Genomic DNA, 15,826 nt, shown 5'->3' on the forward strand with positions numbered 1-15,826 from the left:
CAGGTGCACGAAAGGAATGAACACTAGAATTCAAATCTGGGCATGTTTCACCTCTGTTCACACCTGAATAATCATTTCACAAGCTTGATGTGATTTACTCCCGAAGAACACAGACTGGGCTGTATTAAATGGATGTTTAATTATCTGAGATCTGCCATTGTTGACGTTTTTATTTTCTACAAAATCCATCATCGAGGGTATTTCAAATGCTTGCACCGTCTTGGAAGACTCCCTACAAACCCAAAGGCTGTGAAGTAGTGGATGTATTTAAATTGAATGGCATTAAAGCTTCCCACGTGAGACACAGAAGTTCACCTCCAACCAGGAGTCTTTTCCCACCACCTTCAAGAACAAAGTGATTTAGTGTGTAAAAAGTAACATCAGGCTTTGTCTGAAGTGCTCCTGCAATGGGAGGGGGATCCTGCTTCTGCTGAACCTCTTACAAGTTCTCATCTGTCGCCATCATACCAGACGAATGTCAGAAAAAAACTACAAGAGTTCTTCAAGTGCTCAGGAGGAGATGCTTACTGATGCACTGAATGAAAACATTTGGGGACAAATTCAGCTACAGTGTTGCTTTGACTTAGCACATGTTCTATGTGTCCAGAGACAACAATGACTGTATGCCCTGAACATGGTAAAACAGTTGTGTGTTGAATAACTTTCTTTTCTTTTTTCTTAGATAATCTCAAAACATTGCCATGATGATGTGCATCTGAGTGAAATTTTGTTTGTTTATTTATGGATCATTTGTAAATTTAAATAAGGTTTCTTTATTCACACTAATAAAGCTGCAAGTGGCTGATGGCTATATCTGTTAAACTCAGCTCTTGTGTTGTTAATTCACTCAACTGTAAATCTATTTGAAACAAATTTGCTTTTATGGAGCATGATTAGATGAGGAATCGCTTACGGGTGTTTCCATTTTGTTTATCACATATTATACTCCTGTGTATTCCACTTTATTAAACCTCATAAGTGATTTTCAAATGCAAAAAAGAAATGTCAGGAAACAGACATTTTCGATATTGACGACTTTATTGATTCAGATGTGCTTTTTTCTAGGTCTGCAGCACATAAAGCAGGATGAGAGGGTCTCCATGGGAACCAATGGAAACCTGTACTTTGCTTATGCCTTACCACAAGACAGTCGCAAGGATTATGGCTGCGTCGCTGCCTTCAAAAGGATACGTACTATTGTCCAGAAAACCCCCTTGTCCGTCAAGGTGGAGAGATGTAGGTTTAACCAGCAGGCAAAACCCTGACACTCTTTAAATTCACTATTACAAAAGTGTTCATTTTCAATGTTTTTAATTCTAAACAGGAGGGGTTTTTATGTCACGTTTATGCCCAACGGAAATTATAGTCTGACAAATGCATATTAGGAAACCAATGCACATCTGTCCCAGCAGTATTAATGTCATGATTTTTCGTTTCAGTGGAACCAGAGAACAACTCTTCTGAGAGTGTCAGTGCCAGTAAGTGATAGTGAAAGACTTGGTGTGTGACTATCTAATCAGGAAGTTGATTTGTGTTTTGCTAAAATATACTGATAGCCAATTGATTATAAACATGTTTGTGTTTTGTTTTTGCGGTACTTGATTTAATTTTGCCCACAAATGAGGAAGCTTGTTGTTTTTGTCAAATGCATCCATAGCGCTACCAGTTCGAGCACCCAGCCTACTGCTGCCCTCTGGTGTCCAAACAGAGAAGCTGTTGCTGAAAGGACAGGATCTGCATCTTGAGTGTATACCAGCAGGATAGTATGTTCATCTTACTGTATCACTATCATTTGCAAGCCTGGTGTGGTACGAGATTGTCTGATTTTCATAACTTTATTATGATGGTATCTCATATAGTGTTTTCTTAACAAAAAAAAGTAAAATTGTCTAATTACTTCACTGCAGACAACAGCTTTAAGAGGAAATGCACTGCAAATAACTTTCTTCACCAAGGTTTCTAATATTTTTACCGAGACTTTGTGAAAATAAGATGGAGCAAGGGTGGCTTTATTATGGATGAAATTTGTTTGGGTTGACAGGCTGCAGTCAGCTGCTGCTTAGCTTGACGACAGTAGTTTAAAAAAAGAAAAACACGAACACGATGAAGTAAACTTTTTGAGATGGTATGAAATAACATCTTAGCAGTTTTAAACTAGTAACCACATTTTAAACCTTAGTACACATTGATGTTGCTAGCAGGCTCATGCTTATTCACCAGTACGTCTAGTTCAGTTTTGTATTTTCTAACGTTTTGCTCTTTTATGTTGTAGTCCCACTCCTGAAATAACATGGATGAAAATGGGAGAAACTCTAACTGATCGGATAAAACTGGATAACTTTAAGAAGCTGTTGACCATCAGTGCTGTGGATGAGAAGGATCAGGGGAAATACATGTGTATGGCTGAAAACTCAGCCGGAAAGGCAGACCATTACTTTGATGTGATTGTAGAAGGTTAGTCTTTACTGACAGAACCAATGACACATTGTTTTTTGCTGAGACAAACATAGTTCTTCTTGGCATCTTCCAGAGCCACCGGCATGGCGTACAAAGCCTCCCCAGAACCAGCTGTCTGTGATCGGGTCAGACGTTTTCATTAAGTGCTCAGTGGATGGAAAACCAACCCCAGTGATAACGTGGAGAAAAAATGGGAAAATACTCCAAGGTCAGAAACAATAATCGTGGCTGTGGTGTTTTAGTTTTGTTGCTCATTACATTAAGGAGAACACATAAAGCATGTCCAGCAACATTTAAACCACAGAACCTGGAGTTCATTGTGTCATTTCACTGCTTTAAGTGTTGTACAGGGTTAATTAGAGAGACTTTGTTGCAAAAGCATACAGATTTTAGATGTATAGTGAAACTATTGAATTTAATTGGAGAACTGTCTTCATTGCATCTCGCTAAGGGGTACTCAGTTTTAATTTCTCCACAGAGAGTATATGTATAATTAATGACTGGGGGAATACATGTGTAGGCATTCCCTCTATTGGCTGCCTGTTCCATTTAGAATTGATTTTAAGATGTTGCTTTGAGTTTTTGAATGTCTAAATGGTTTGCCACCTCTTTATCTTTCTGAGCTTTTACCTCCTCACATCCCCAGTAGAACTTTAAGATCTCAAGCTCTTGGCCCAGAACCCGGCTTGTTGCCACGGGAGACAGAGTCTTTTCAGCCACAGCTCCGAGGCTGCTGTGAGATCTACTGGAGCTTTAAATTAATTAAAATATTTTCAAATTGGCTTTTAATTCCAGAGAGCATCAAGTCACTCCTTTATGTTTTATATCTTTTACTGGTAATTTTTATTGTTTATTTGTCAACTTTGTATTTCATGATTGACCTGTACAGCACTTTGGTTGCCTTTGGATTAAAGGGCTTTATGAATTAACGAATAAGAGTTGATTTTTGTAAGCTTATTTTACTAAAGCTAACCATGAACTAAGCCTGTTAAGCATCATTATTGAATACATTTTGAAGAAAAGCAAATGGCTTAACAAATGGTTAAATCATATCAAAAATATTTTTAAGATTATTAGTTTGTCTGCAGACTGCATTCTTTATTTGATTACTTCATATTCTGCAACTCAAAATATGTCATCAAATGTTTCTTTTTGTTGAAAACTACAGTTGGAGTGTCAGTCTGAAAATCACTTCAAAACCCCAAAAATAATCATGGAAAATTGTTTTCTTGATAATTACAGAAAATGTTCCAATCAAAGATTTGTTCTTTTGTGATTAAAAAATGCTTTTGCACAAAGAATCCATTTGAAGGGAAAAACACATTCAGATTTTCTACTGAAAAAAACTAATTGTGTCTTTGGTCCTGATGGCTTTGACATTCTGTTGTTATCAGATGACAGAGAGAACAACAGACGAGTGCTTGATGAAACTCTGATGCTTCACAAGGCCGGGCCAGAGGACAGTGGCGTCTACCAGTGCGAGGCCTCCAATCCGCATGGCAGTGTTCTTGCCAACATTAATGTCTTAGTCATGAGTGAGTAAGATCGCAAGATTTCAACTATGAGCAGTCTGCCAGGTCTCTAACTGCAAACACAGAAACACAGAGGCCTATTCCTTTTAACATACTCTGTGGAAAGGAAATGTGGTTAGATAGCTCTAATTAATGTTACATACCAGGACATGACTGGACAGAATTATTCTGGTTTGATCAGGAGTTTCAGTCTGAACCTTTCATGTTATAAAAGTCAACGGGCCCAATAACAGAAATGTTAATGGACGCAACACACAATTAAATTAAACCATTTGACTTTACATTTCATGAAAATATACTGAACAAGTTTATATACCATAGGTATTGTACAAGGTTACAAAATACTTTGTACTTTTCAAAAGGTGTGTGGTGCCATAAACTACTCAAGGCATTTTTGCATGACTGGTTAGATGACCAATGCACACATCAGTTCACAGAACTTCAATTTGTTTTTGCGTATGTTTAAGCTGTTAGCATTGTTGCACAGGTAGCTGCTGGAGGAAGTCAGAAAAGCAGTTTTCCGAAACAGCATAGAACCTTTACCTCAAAGGTAGAAGGATTGTTTATGACCTGGTTATTGTTTGTTGTTATGCAGCAACTATTTTTTTTAGATATTTACTGTAGTGATTGCAGTACTTCTCAAAGTCCCCTATTACTGGTGGCTGGAATCAGTTTCTTCCTTTGACAATGAGGGATTTACTGCTAGAGTGTGTGAGACAGCAAATAAGGATCTTTGATAACAGTTTTCTTCTATATAAATATGCATTGTGATATAATATAAGGTTGCATAAAACTCTAGTTTTGACGTTGCCTCCTTGGGAAAAACTGTCTCCCTGTAATTCTGGTTTCAAATTGTTCAGCTCCACAAAACAGAGTCAAGTATCAGGTTATCAGGATGGGGTTCTAAAGAGGGGGTCTATGTATTCTGCTATTTATAGCCTCATATTTAAGCCATTATAATCTCTCTTCCCTCAACATCCTCTTAGTTATGGCACCTCTTATGCTGACAAAGGACTTCCACGAGTATGCAGTGATAGAAGGAGGGAACATTGTCATGAACTGCAGTGTTTTCAGCTCTCCTCCATCCAATATCTTTTGGTAAGTAGAGAACAATCTGCCATACTTCTCACAAGGCTCGTTTTCTATCTTTTTTGTGTTTAAATAATAAAAACCTCTATCATAACCCCTTTATTTACATCTAAAACAGACTATATTTAAGCTAATACAGCAAGCAGCAAAGAATTTACTCTGATTTGAGTATATTTACATGTCAGATGCAAAAACGTCTGGTATTTAAAAAATGCTTCTATTGAAATTGATCTAAGTAAATTCTGGTAACTATATTTGGACCAAACAACTCAGGTTGATGTCTTCTTAGAAATACTTGCAGTTTCTGCAGAGGTCTAGCTTGCGAAAAGGCTTTTAATTTAATGCATCTTTAGAATGAACTTACCATCTCATTTTCCTTTATTTGTTTATTCATCTGGGACCATATAGAGAAAAGATTGAGCTTAAAGAGCAAATACACAAATCATCAGCTTGGGCTTTTTACCCAGAAAATTGTCATCTGCAGAGTCAGTGGCAGGTATAAGAAAAGACAAGAAAGACATTCCAATAACTAGAAAGAAATTAAAAAGGGTTCAGGAGAATACAACGAAACATGAAATAAGATTAAGAATTCTGTTGCAGAAAATTTATAAAATTTACATATCAATTTTGTTTCTTTATTGACCTGTTTGCAATTAAAAACATTTATTTAGCTTCTCTAGAAATAATTACATAATCTCAATACGTCTTCTGTTCTTATTTGATGCCTTTATTGCTTTATATGAGAAAGTTGACGTTCTGCACAGGACACAAACCTTATACCAACACAAAATTTTTCGAGTTTGAAATCAATTTGAAATAATAAAAAAAGAAAGTTTAAAACAAACGTGTACAGTTTCTTTGATGGATATTTCCAAAAATCTTTCCATCTAGGACCAAGAATGGGACAGTTGTTGAAGGAGAACGATTTCATGTTTTAGAAAATGGGCAATTCTTGGAAATCATCCGCGCAGAAAAAGGTGACTCGGGGACATATGCTTGCATGGCTAGTAACAGTGAAGGCATGTCAAATCTCACAGCTCTGCTGGATGTGAAAGGTATGTCAGCAAAATCTTTTCATTCATCTTTTGTCAATGAACCAAAAAACAGTTTTTCAAAAGGCATTTCTTATTTTGAGTTATATTTGATGTGCATATCTTAGACAGTTACAGTATTTGTGCATAGCTATTTAGTAAAGTACTTCAAGATTATGTTAACTGAAAATGCAGAGTTAGTCAGATCATCTGTATAAAACTTGCATGTTTATTATTTAAAATAAAAGTCAAATTTATTTGTTTCTATTAAATATATTTGAACAGGGTAGCTTACTTCTACTGGCCTTAATAAAAATAAAAATGCTTGTTCTGGTAAAAAAAGATTAGCACAATCATCAGACAATCATAATCTCAATTTTTACAATGCAAGATGATTAACATTGACAGCTTAATTATCCAAATCACAGAAACAGTTACAGTCAGACCCATTTTTGCTCTGAAATAATTCGGGCCAAATTATTTGTCGCAATTAATTTGAAGCTTATTGGCTGGAGTTAGAAACGTTTATTTCATTGTCTTCAAGTCATCACATTTTTCTGTTTGTCTCTCCCTGAAATTATGCTTTTTCTTCAGACCCAACAAAAATTGTGGATCCTCCTCAGGACGTGCAGATCAGCAGTGGGAAGTTGGCCCGATTGATGTGCAGGTCGGAGTATGACAGAAGTCTGCAGGGCACCTTTGAGGTGATCTGGAGGAAGGATGGGAAGCAGGTCTTTCGCTCTTCTGAGAATAGGGTCAGGTAACTGCCTTTGCTTTGGATGTGTTTGTGTTGGTCATTTTTTGCTGAGCTTCTGAGTACTTTTGTTCGACCTGTTCGAGATATGTTAGTGCAACAGTATAGAAAAACAGAAATCATCACATCAAAGGCATCTCACACACAAAACCTTTTAATCCTCTTGTTTTTTAGTGAAGGGATTGCTTTTCTCAGCTGAGGTCTGGACACAAAATCAGCAACATTTTTACTGTTTTTTTTTATTTTTTTTTTTATGTGTACTAACCCTTAAAAGACATTGATCTTTTAGTGCAATGACATAAATGGATAGTAAACAAATAATTTTTTACGCAATGCTAACTTTCTAAAACATCTAATGTTAAGTAGTATTTATTTCTAATAAAATCTCAAGTGCCACAATTATTGATTCACCAATATTTCAGTCATTATGTTGCCAGTCACACACTTATCCCCAGGTGGCAGTTCAAGAGGTTGGTTAATATAAAGAGAGGGAGAAAGAGCTGATATAGGCTAGTCAGATGGTTGCATAAGGCGCCAACTGCTCAAAGGGCCATTTGGGCATCGATGTGCAGCCCTGTCAGAAACCCTTGTCTGATGCAGAATAATGACAAACAAGATAAATAAATAACCACCCTGCACCTGCTTTGAAGGACCTAATTTTGAAGGACCTTCCACCACTGTCGATTACAGGTTATGATCTGTCACTTTTTGTTGCAAATGTCTGAAATACACAGATCTACATTTTTTTTGACTTTACATTGAATATCCTAATTTTAACATTGTAAATTTCTGCTTTTAATCATGAAACATGGTAATTTTTCTCGCAAATGTATAGCTTATTGTCATCCGAGAATATCCAAGTTGTCTTGTAAAATGTGTGAAATTAAGCTTAACATTTATTTTTTACACCTCCATGGCCATTTTTTTTTAACTCATCTGCAATAGCTCTAATAATGCTCTGCTGCAGACTTGTGCTGTGCAGCAACAGAAAGATGAAATCCACATCTGTTCTGTCCAGATGCACTGAGAACATTTTTCCACATCTCTCCACACATGATTGATCTAAATGTAAATTTTTACTGTGCTAATACAATGGCCAAACAATGTGTTAAGTACCTCTAGATGAATTCTAATTTCCATTTCAATGGTCATTTGCCACATTTTTTTTTTACCTTTTCAATAGGGATCCATTTTAGAAAACCAAACATATACGTAATCTTAAATTTTCCAAAAATTTCCTAAAATTTGTGCAATAAAATATATTTCATTTTGATTGTAAACTGTGTTTACCACGGCAAATCTTGTTTAGTCCACCAAAAATGTTTTTAGTCAGAGAAAGACCTTTGTTCTTTGTGACTGATGATTGATTTTCAGTTTACTGGAGACCAGACTTATTGAAATTGCCTGATATTTCAGGTGGTTCTGGACGCCAAACAAGGAATCGAAAGAACCCCTCTACAGATTGTCCACCATACCTAAAGTTGTAGATTACTAATTAATGTTAGTAAGTGTTCCAACCAACTTGAAAAAATTTTATTATATTACTTCAGTGACAACTATCATTTCTAAAGATGGTACATTTTTCATTGAAGAAATGTACAAGTCACTGTACTAAAATTAAAGGGTAGATGTGAGTTTATGTTCCTGAAACAAAAATGTGTCAATCTCAAGTCTGATTTACACATCTTAATCATGGGTGCCAATAAATATGCCTAAACTACAACTCATTTACACTTTTCTTCTGTTTTGGTTATTACTGCAAAATAAGCTTTTTGGTAACTGCAGTGCTTCTGATATCTTTTAAGCTATTCTTCTGTGGTATCGCAGATGTATTTATTTTACCAGGTACATTATGGCAGGTGACCAGTTACATATTTTGGACGTGAATATCAGTGATCAGGGGAGGTATACCTGCATTGCTCGAACAAGTCTTGATGAGGATACTGCAACTGCCTTTCTGACTGTACTGGGTATGATACCATATTTTAAATTCCTTAAATTTCTAACATTGAATTAAAATTTTAGGTTTCTGTGCTGATTTTACGGCTTATTCCCAGATACTCCTGATGCTCCTATGAGTTTAAAGATATCGGATCAGGAATCAAGGAATGTAACTCTGTCCTGGATACCAGGGAGTGATCACAGCAGCTCCGTGAGAGGTAAATCTTTAAACGGAATGAAGCAGAGCATCTGAAGTCGGGTATAGGGGAAGGAGTGGGAGTTTTGCTGAATAATTTAATACATAGCAACATTTTACCCAGAGATCATCAGCAGCTGCTCATGTAGCCTTACTTTTCCCAATTCTGTTTGGTATTACATTTTAGGTCACATGGTGATGTCATCAATAAATAATTATGAGACAATTAGGCTTTTATAAATATTCTGTCCTCTTAAAATGATTTTGAACAGATCCAAAATCAGCATTTTCCTTGCTACAAACATGTTCTTAAACACATATAATGAGCAAAACACATTTTAGATCTTTCAAAAGGAAGAACAGAAGATGGTAGCACATGTGCATATTTCACACTTGAGCGCATTAACTGGGAACCCATCTGTTGCATACAGTAAAATATTAAAAACCACACTTTGAATATATTATCAACATTGTCCTTGTAAAATTCAGATTCAAAAAATACTCTAACTCCTAAGGGAAGTTAAATGTTATTGTAACTTATATTAATTCAAATCCTTCAGAGAGTTATTGCAGAGAGTAACGGCTGGTGGCAGGAAAGATATCTTGTTGGGGTCTGTGCTGCAGTGAATTTGAAGAAGCCTCTGACTGAAGGCACTCTGTTCTAGAGGGGATGGTTAGGCTGGTCCATAATATTCTTGAATTTATAAAGAATCCTTCTTTGCATCTTCATCTCCAGAGGTTCCACAGTCTGACCCCAGAACAGAACCAACCTTCTTTATCAGGCTGTTGGGCCTTTTAATGTCCCTGGCTCTGATGCTGCTGCCCCAACAGATGAGTTGAAGCAGAAGAGTTGAAGCTCTCTACAACAGATTTATGGAAGATCTGCAGCATCTTGCTGCAAACCTTGAAAGATCTTAACTTCCTTAAGAAGTACTTCCTGCTTTGTCCCTTCTTATAGACGGCTTCACTATTGCTTCTCCAGTCCAATCAGTGTTCAGCACTGAGATATTTATATTCCTCAACCACCTCCACTTCTTCTCTCATGACAGAAACAGAAATAGGGTTTGATCTAATCCTGTTTCTCCTGAAATTGGCAATCATCTCCTTTGTTTTGTTGACATTGTAAAGGAGACAATTGTTCCCACGCCCTGCCACAAAGCGGTCCACCAGCTCTCTGTACTCAGATTTTTGTCCATCTGTTACACCTGACAACTGCAGAGTCATCTGAGTGCTCCTGTAAATGGCAGAAGTAATCCACAAAGTGTTTTCATGCTCCCCACTTTATGGAAAGTTAATATGAAGATATTTTTGTGCCAGCATATTTCTTTCAAGCACATAACAAGTTTTTGCATGAATGTCTCATTAAGCAAACATGTCATTCTGCTGCTTGTCACACAATCAGCTGCACATTTGGTCTCTGATTAAAGTGCGTTGTGCAAAGAAAAAACATTTTATCCAACAAATTATTAAAAACATTAACCGCTTGCAGAATGTTGATGCAAATTTTCCTCAGACTTTTGCTTTAGATTTTAATAAAATACTGATGGTATTTACATAATAATGCCTGTATTTGTTTTATAATTCAAAATTGTCTCGGGCAGTAAGAAATAAATACCAAAACTGAGAATTTGCCCTTATTCTCTATTGACAATCACACAGCAACCTTTACCCTTTTAGCCATATGACGCTGGGTGATACTCACTCTACTGACTGAAAAAGCAAATAAATAAAGCAAGGAAAAAAAGAATAAAAGTTTCTCCCACACCGTTGTACTCTAAATAGAGTCTCCACTGACAACAACTTAGCTTAAGAGAACTCCGACAGATAAAATGACTCAGAATATGAAATCATTATTTTTAGCTTTTCACAGAATTTCAGATTTTTATTGGGAGCTTGTTACTGGAGTGGTATATTTTGATAAAAAAAAAATATATATAGTTTAACAGCAAGCTGACTTATTATGTAAAATGTGTCAACCACTGTTGGAGGGGTTTTTATATGTAGTGGGAAAATAATGCTTTTGTTAATGTTTCTAAATGTTTTCTGTTTTCTTCCTTTTTTTATTCTTTTCAAAAGACAGAACATTTCAAGCCTTTTGACTGTCAATGGAGTCTAAATAAAAATCTTTAACAAGTGAAGGTTGGAAACAGCTATACAAATAAAACCCAGCAGAAAAGCTTGTTTCTCATTAATGCTTTCAGAAAGGGCTAATTTAGTTTTGAAAATTACAGGTATAATAAGAATTTAAATGGGCAAATCTTTCTCGCAGACTTTCAAAATTAGTAGGTCTGATATGTTTCCTAATGGATGATAAAAAGTATTCTCAGCTGTCTTAAGAGGAATAAAATCTTATTGTTTGTTTCTTTTCTTCTAATTCTCAACTTGCTCCTGAGGTAATTTTTTTTCTTATTCAACATTTTGTTTTCTTTAATAGCATAATATAAGCCCTTTTTTCCCCAGCTCTTTCCTTGCATTTCATATCATTTGACTGTTTTGTGTTAAATGTAAAGAGAGACCAAAGTGGTTCTGATTTATGTCATATTCAACAAGCAGCATAAGGTGTTCTGCTTGTCTGATTCATGTTTCCCATCCTTATTTTGATTTCAATTAGAAATTTCTGTCGGCGTCCTGATTTGAGGCCAAATTAAAGGGTTATTTCACAAATTTTAATTTTAAATCTTACGATTTTAAGACTGCTCAGACCTCAAATTAATAATTTCACATTAAAGACAGTTTAACATATTTCAAGAAATTGCAAAACTTTTGCAAAAACACAAAAATCTTTTATTTTCTAATGTTTTTGCTTAGTGTCTTCTCAATACACAATGTCAATGTTTTGGGCTTTTGGAAGAAAGAGCTACACTGAAGTTGTGTGTGTGTGTTTTGTGTTTTGAATTGGGCAGAAGCCTTGTTAGTTTGCTCAGCTTACCATTCATTCAAGAACCATCTCTGATGTCGACTTATTTCTAAACACATTGCTGCCACCTGTTTAGCAATGAAAATTAGAACTTGTATATATGTGTGTGGTTTTGGATTAACCAGATCATTATCTTCTCATAAGAAGATGATGACAGGTGCTATTTCTTTGGTTTGGAAAATTAGATTAACACTGTAGAGTTCATAAAAAAATAGTTGCACATTAAATAGACCCAGACAGACTGTCTTTAATCATGCTGTTCTTAATAAGCTGCACAGAAAGGGCACCCAGCTCTAAGTGATTATTTTTGAGCTTCTGACTGGAACGAACACTCTCTGTTTCTCTGTTAATAACAATTATAGTTTTAACTGAGACCATCCATTATTTGTTTTGTTTCAGTAGTAAGGCACTGATTAAATATGTCTGATCCTCACTCATCTGTTGTACAGAATTTGTGGTGGAGTACGAGGAGAGCCACTGGGAGCCTGGAAGGTGGAAGGAGCTGCAGAAAGTCGCCGGTAACCAGGCAACGGCTGAGCTCTTTCTTCACGGAGACCTTAACTATCAGTTCAGAGTTTATGCTGTTAATGCCATTGGGCCTGGACCACCTAGTGAGCCCACAGAGAGACTCAAAACACCCCCTGCTGGTATGATTCCTCTATTTTATTAGCATGTTTTTGTGAGGTTATCTGTGGGTTTCAGGAAGCGTCCGACTTTGAACCTTTCTTTCCTAAGGTATCAGCCTAAAAATCAGCCTGCAGCTATATGACTTTGTACCAGTCAGGGGAGAGAAAAGCCACATGTAACTGTAGCTCTGAAAGCAATATTTAGAGCAAGATAAAATATCTCCATCATTAAATATAAATTCTTGCCTTTCGGGTTAGTGTAATTCCAATAAATTACAGCAGACATATATAAGGATGTCAACCACTGATCCTCTTCTTTGCAACAGCATGATTATTCACCCTATTTCTCTCCTTGAAGCACCTGACAGAAACCCGGAAAACATCAGAATTCATGGCCACCTTCCCCATGAAATGGACATCAGCTGGGACGTAAGAGGGTTTTTTTATGTTAATGTCTCATTTTAATAATAATAAGATTCTAAGATTTCTAAGATTCTAGAAATGCAAGCACTTCTTAATAAATTAGAATGTCATTGAAACATTTAAATAATAAAAGTGAAACTCATTTATTTTGATTTGTTACATGGACAGTGATCTGTTAAAAGTGTTTCTGTCTGTTTCTTTTGTTGCCGGCTGTTTGCAGATAATGAAAAGCCAAAATTCAGTTTCTCGGAAAGCTAGAACGTCATTTAGTTCATATCCAGGACAAAGTCTACAGCTGTCGCACCCCTTGTGTTAAGCCAGTCTTAAACAAGTGACTACATCAAAAGTCTTACCTTGGCAAAGGAGAGAAAGGACTGGACTTCTTGTTCAGTGGTCTAAAGTCTTCTTTTCAGATGGGAGTAAATGTAGTTTTTCATTAAATTAGGGCTTGATTTTATTAATAAGTGTTAATGAGCCAGGATACAACAATACCTGCTTGGTGCATTGTGTCAATATTCCTGATTGGCCTGAAAATTGGCTTGACCACAGAGTATGGTAACTATCTTTATTTCATTTTCCCCCTTTTATTTTGTAGCCACTGTTACCTATTGAGTTCAATGGCCCAGGACTTGAGTATAAGATCTCCTACAGAAAACTGGAGGTGGAAGATAAATGGCAGGAGCACCTGATCACAAGACCCTCCTTTATCGTCAGGAACACATCCACCTTTGCACCGTACGAGATCAAAATCCAGAGCAGGAACAGCCTCGGCTGGGGTCCAGAACCAAGACCCATAACCGGTTACTCCGGAGAAGATAGTGAGTCCTATGATCTTGTCAGCTCAATTGATGTGATTTCTAATGTTTGATAACTTAATAAGCCCTGAAGCCTAAGTTTTCACACCAGCCTATTGTTGTTCTCATTCTTCATTTTGAACTTCCTGTGCTATCTTTTCTATCTGCTTCCTCAGTTGTCTTTTGGCACTGTCTCCAGGAAAATGTGTCAGGTTAAGTTCTTTTCTTATTTTCCCCCTTTACTCAAAGGTTTTTACCATGTGCAGTTGTGACTTCTCCTCCCCTCTGACCTTTCTGACAAATACAAGAGAAACACTATTGTTATTTCTAGCAGGTGGCAGATAACCTTTGTATAAGAGAAGAAAGTCAAATTTCCACCTCTGACTCAGAAACTCTGGGAGAATTGACAGATCAAAAAACACGATGGCCTGTTGAGGGCTTTCAACCATTCCCTAACATCTGCACTACTTTTATTAAATTTTTTAGAAACTGCAGTAATAGGATTTAGAATTATTTAGCTTTGAATGCAACTTTAGTTGGTATCAAGTTGAATATATTTTTTTGATTGTTGTTTTATTGAATGCACATTTTTATGTGTGACTCTAACCAGAGTTACAGTAGCTCTACACTACACACTCCAAAAAAAAGACCTTTGAAATGTTTTTCCACAATACTAATTTTATTATAATTTAGTTTACCAACTGCATGATTATTTACCCAAATTAATTGGGTTTTCTGTTAACCCAATTTTTTTTTTAAATCCTTATTTCTAACATCTCTGTGAGAACAAAAGTCTTTTAACATTTTCTTACATGACATCTATGCACATTTGATGTTATTTTAAATTTGATGTTGAAATCATTTACTTAATCTTAATTCATTTTGTTTTATGTTGAATTTGTTAGATTAAATTTTTAGATACCTTGTAGTGTCAAAATCACTATATATTTGTAACTTTTTTTTTTTTTTACTTCCTTTTAAGTTCCGACTGCAGCACCACACAATGTAGCAGTGGAGGTGATCAACACCACCGTTCTCAGAGTCAGCTGGAGCCCAGTTCTCCCAGCCACCGTGCGAGGTCATTTAGGAGGCTACAATGTAAGTTTATCGGTTTTATTTATCTTCTGCCTATTTTTAGTTTGCAACTGAAATTAAGTTTCAGTCATGATTACTATTGAGAAAAGGCTGTTGTAGCAAAAGTTATTTTTTTGTACCTTTTCAGAAAAACTTTAAATGTAGGTTATAGTACAATAAATGTTAACACAAGAGTAAATAACTGCTTGGTGTATATACAATTACAACAGTAATTGTATATACACCTCATTGTATATTCAAATGAGGAAGAGACAATATTACACCTTACTTTAAAGATAAATAAAGATTTGAATTTGCCTTTTCTTGTGGTTATCAACTTTTTCTCAGTCTGTGTTCTTGTAACACTTTCTTTCTTGCTCAGATTTTGAGGTTCTTGCACCTGACGTCTTTACAATGTTTCAAATATACAGCATATAATAAACAGTTGATGTACATTTTATTTAGTGAAGGAATTTATTTTATCGTTGTATTCACAAGCCCTTAAGAAACATGCTCTTGGTAGTGTAGGACTAGAGATTGGTGGGTTACAAAAGATTGTTTTCAAAGACACTGTTTCATTATCCAAACTATTTCTCTGCACTTCTTATTCTTTACATCTTTCATCTCTCAGGTCAACTGGAAGAGAATGAAAAGCTTCCTAAATCCTGACAAGATTTTAGAGGAGTATAACTCCAAGTCTTTCCCTGGAAACAGGACCCATGTCATTGTGCCAGGATTTGAACCGTTCTCTGAGTACAGACTCACAGTGAACGTTTTTAACAAGAAGGGAAAAGGACCAAAGAGTGATCCAGTCAACTTTTATACTCCAGAGGGCGGTAAGTTAGCACAGCCATGCAACAAGTCATTCAAGCTCCTTTTGCATTCACATAGATAATATTTGACTGATATTTTCCTTTAGATTCTTTTTACTACCTTGCTCAAACCAAAAAGTTTATATACGCTACAATTTCCAATCATTTAAAAAATTTTGG

General features: G+C 36.0%; 1 protein-coding gene across 8 annotated transcripts in view; it reads left to right on the forward strand.

The window, feature by feature from the left end:
* The window catches only part of LOC122834664 (neural cell adhesion molecule L1-like protein), a 61,584-nt gene that overhangs the window by 27,445 nt on the left and 18,313 nt on the right, over positions 1 to 15,826 (forward strand). For 3 of the 8 annotated variants that reach the window (XM_044123325.1, XM_044123319.1, XM_044123333.1), the window contains exons 6-22: positions 1,066 to 1,236; positions 1,440 to 1,478; positions 1,658 to 1,763; positions 2,273 to 2,454; positions 2,531 to 2,665; positions 3,852 to 3,992; positions 4,976 to 5,087; positions 5,970 to 6,133; positions 6,704 to 6,869; positions 8,691 to 8,833; positions 8,921 to 9,022; positions 12,367 to 12,564; positions 12,902 to 12,972; positions 13,562 to 13,784; positions 13,937 to 13,972; positions 14,743 to 14,858; positions 15,466 to 15,670. In XM_044123325.1, coding sequence (XP_043979260.1) covers positions 1,066 to 1,236; positions 1,440 to 1,478; positions 1,658 to 1,763; positions 2,273 to 2,454; positions 2,531 to 2,665; positions 3,852 to 3,992; positions 4,976 to 5,087; positions 5,970 to 6,133; positions 6,704 to 6,869; positions 8,691 to 8,833; positions 8,921 to 9,022; positions 12,367 to 12,564; positions 12,902 to 12,972; positions 13,562 to 13,784; positions 13,937 to 13,972; positions 14,743 to 14,858; positions 15,466 to 15,670 — 2,310 coding nt within the window. The remainder of the gene's footprint in view (positions 1 to 1,065; positions 1,237 to 1,439; positions 1,479 to 1,657; positions 1,764 to 2,272; positions 2,455 to 2,530; positions 2,666 to 3,851; positions 3,993 to 4,975; positions 5,088 to 5,969; positions 6,134 to 6,703; positions 6,870 to 8,690; positions 8,834 to 8,920; positions 9,023 to 12,366; positions 12,565 to 12,901; positions 12,973 to 13,561; positions 13,785 to 13,936; positions 13,973 to 14,742; positions 14,859 to 15,465; positions 15,671 to 15,826) is intronic. The other 5 variants (XM_044123356.1, XM_044123349.1, XM_044123363.1 and 2 more) reach the window with 3 other exon arrangements.

This window comes from Gambusia affinis, linkage group LG01, assembly GCF_019740435.1.
Source record: "Gambusia affinis linkage group LG01, SWU_Gaff_1.0, whole genome shotgun sequence".
In the NCBI taxonomy this organism is placed as follows: domain Eukaryota; kingdom Metazoa; phylum Chordata; class Actinopteri; order Cyprinodontiformes; family Poeciliidae; genus Gambusia; species Gambusia affinis.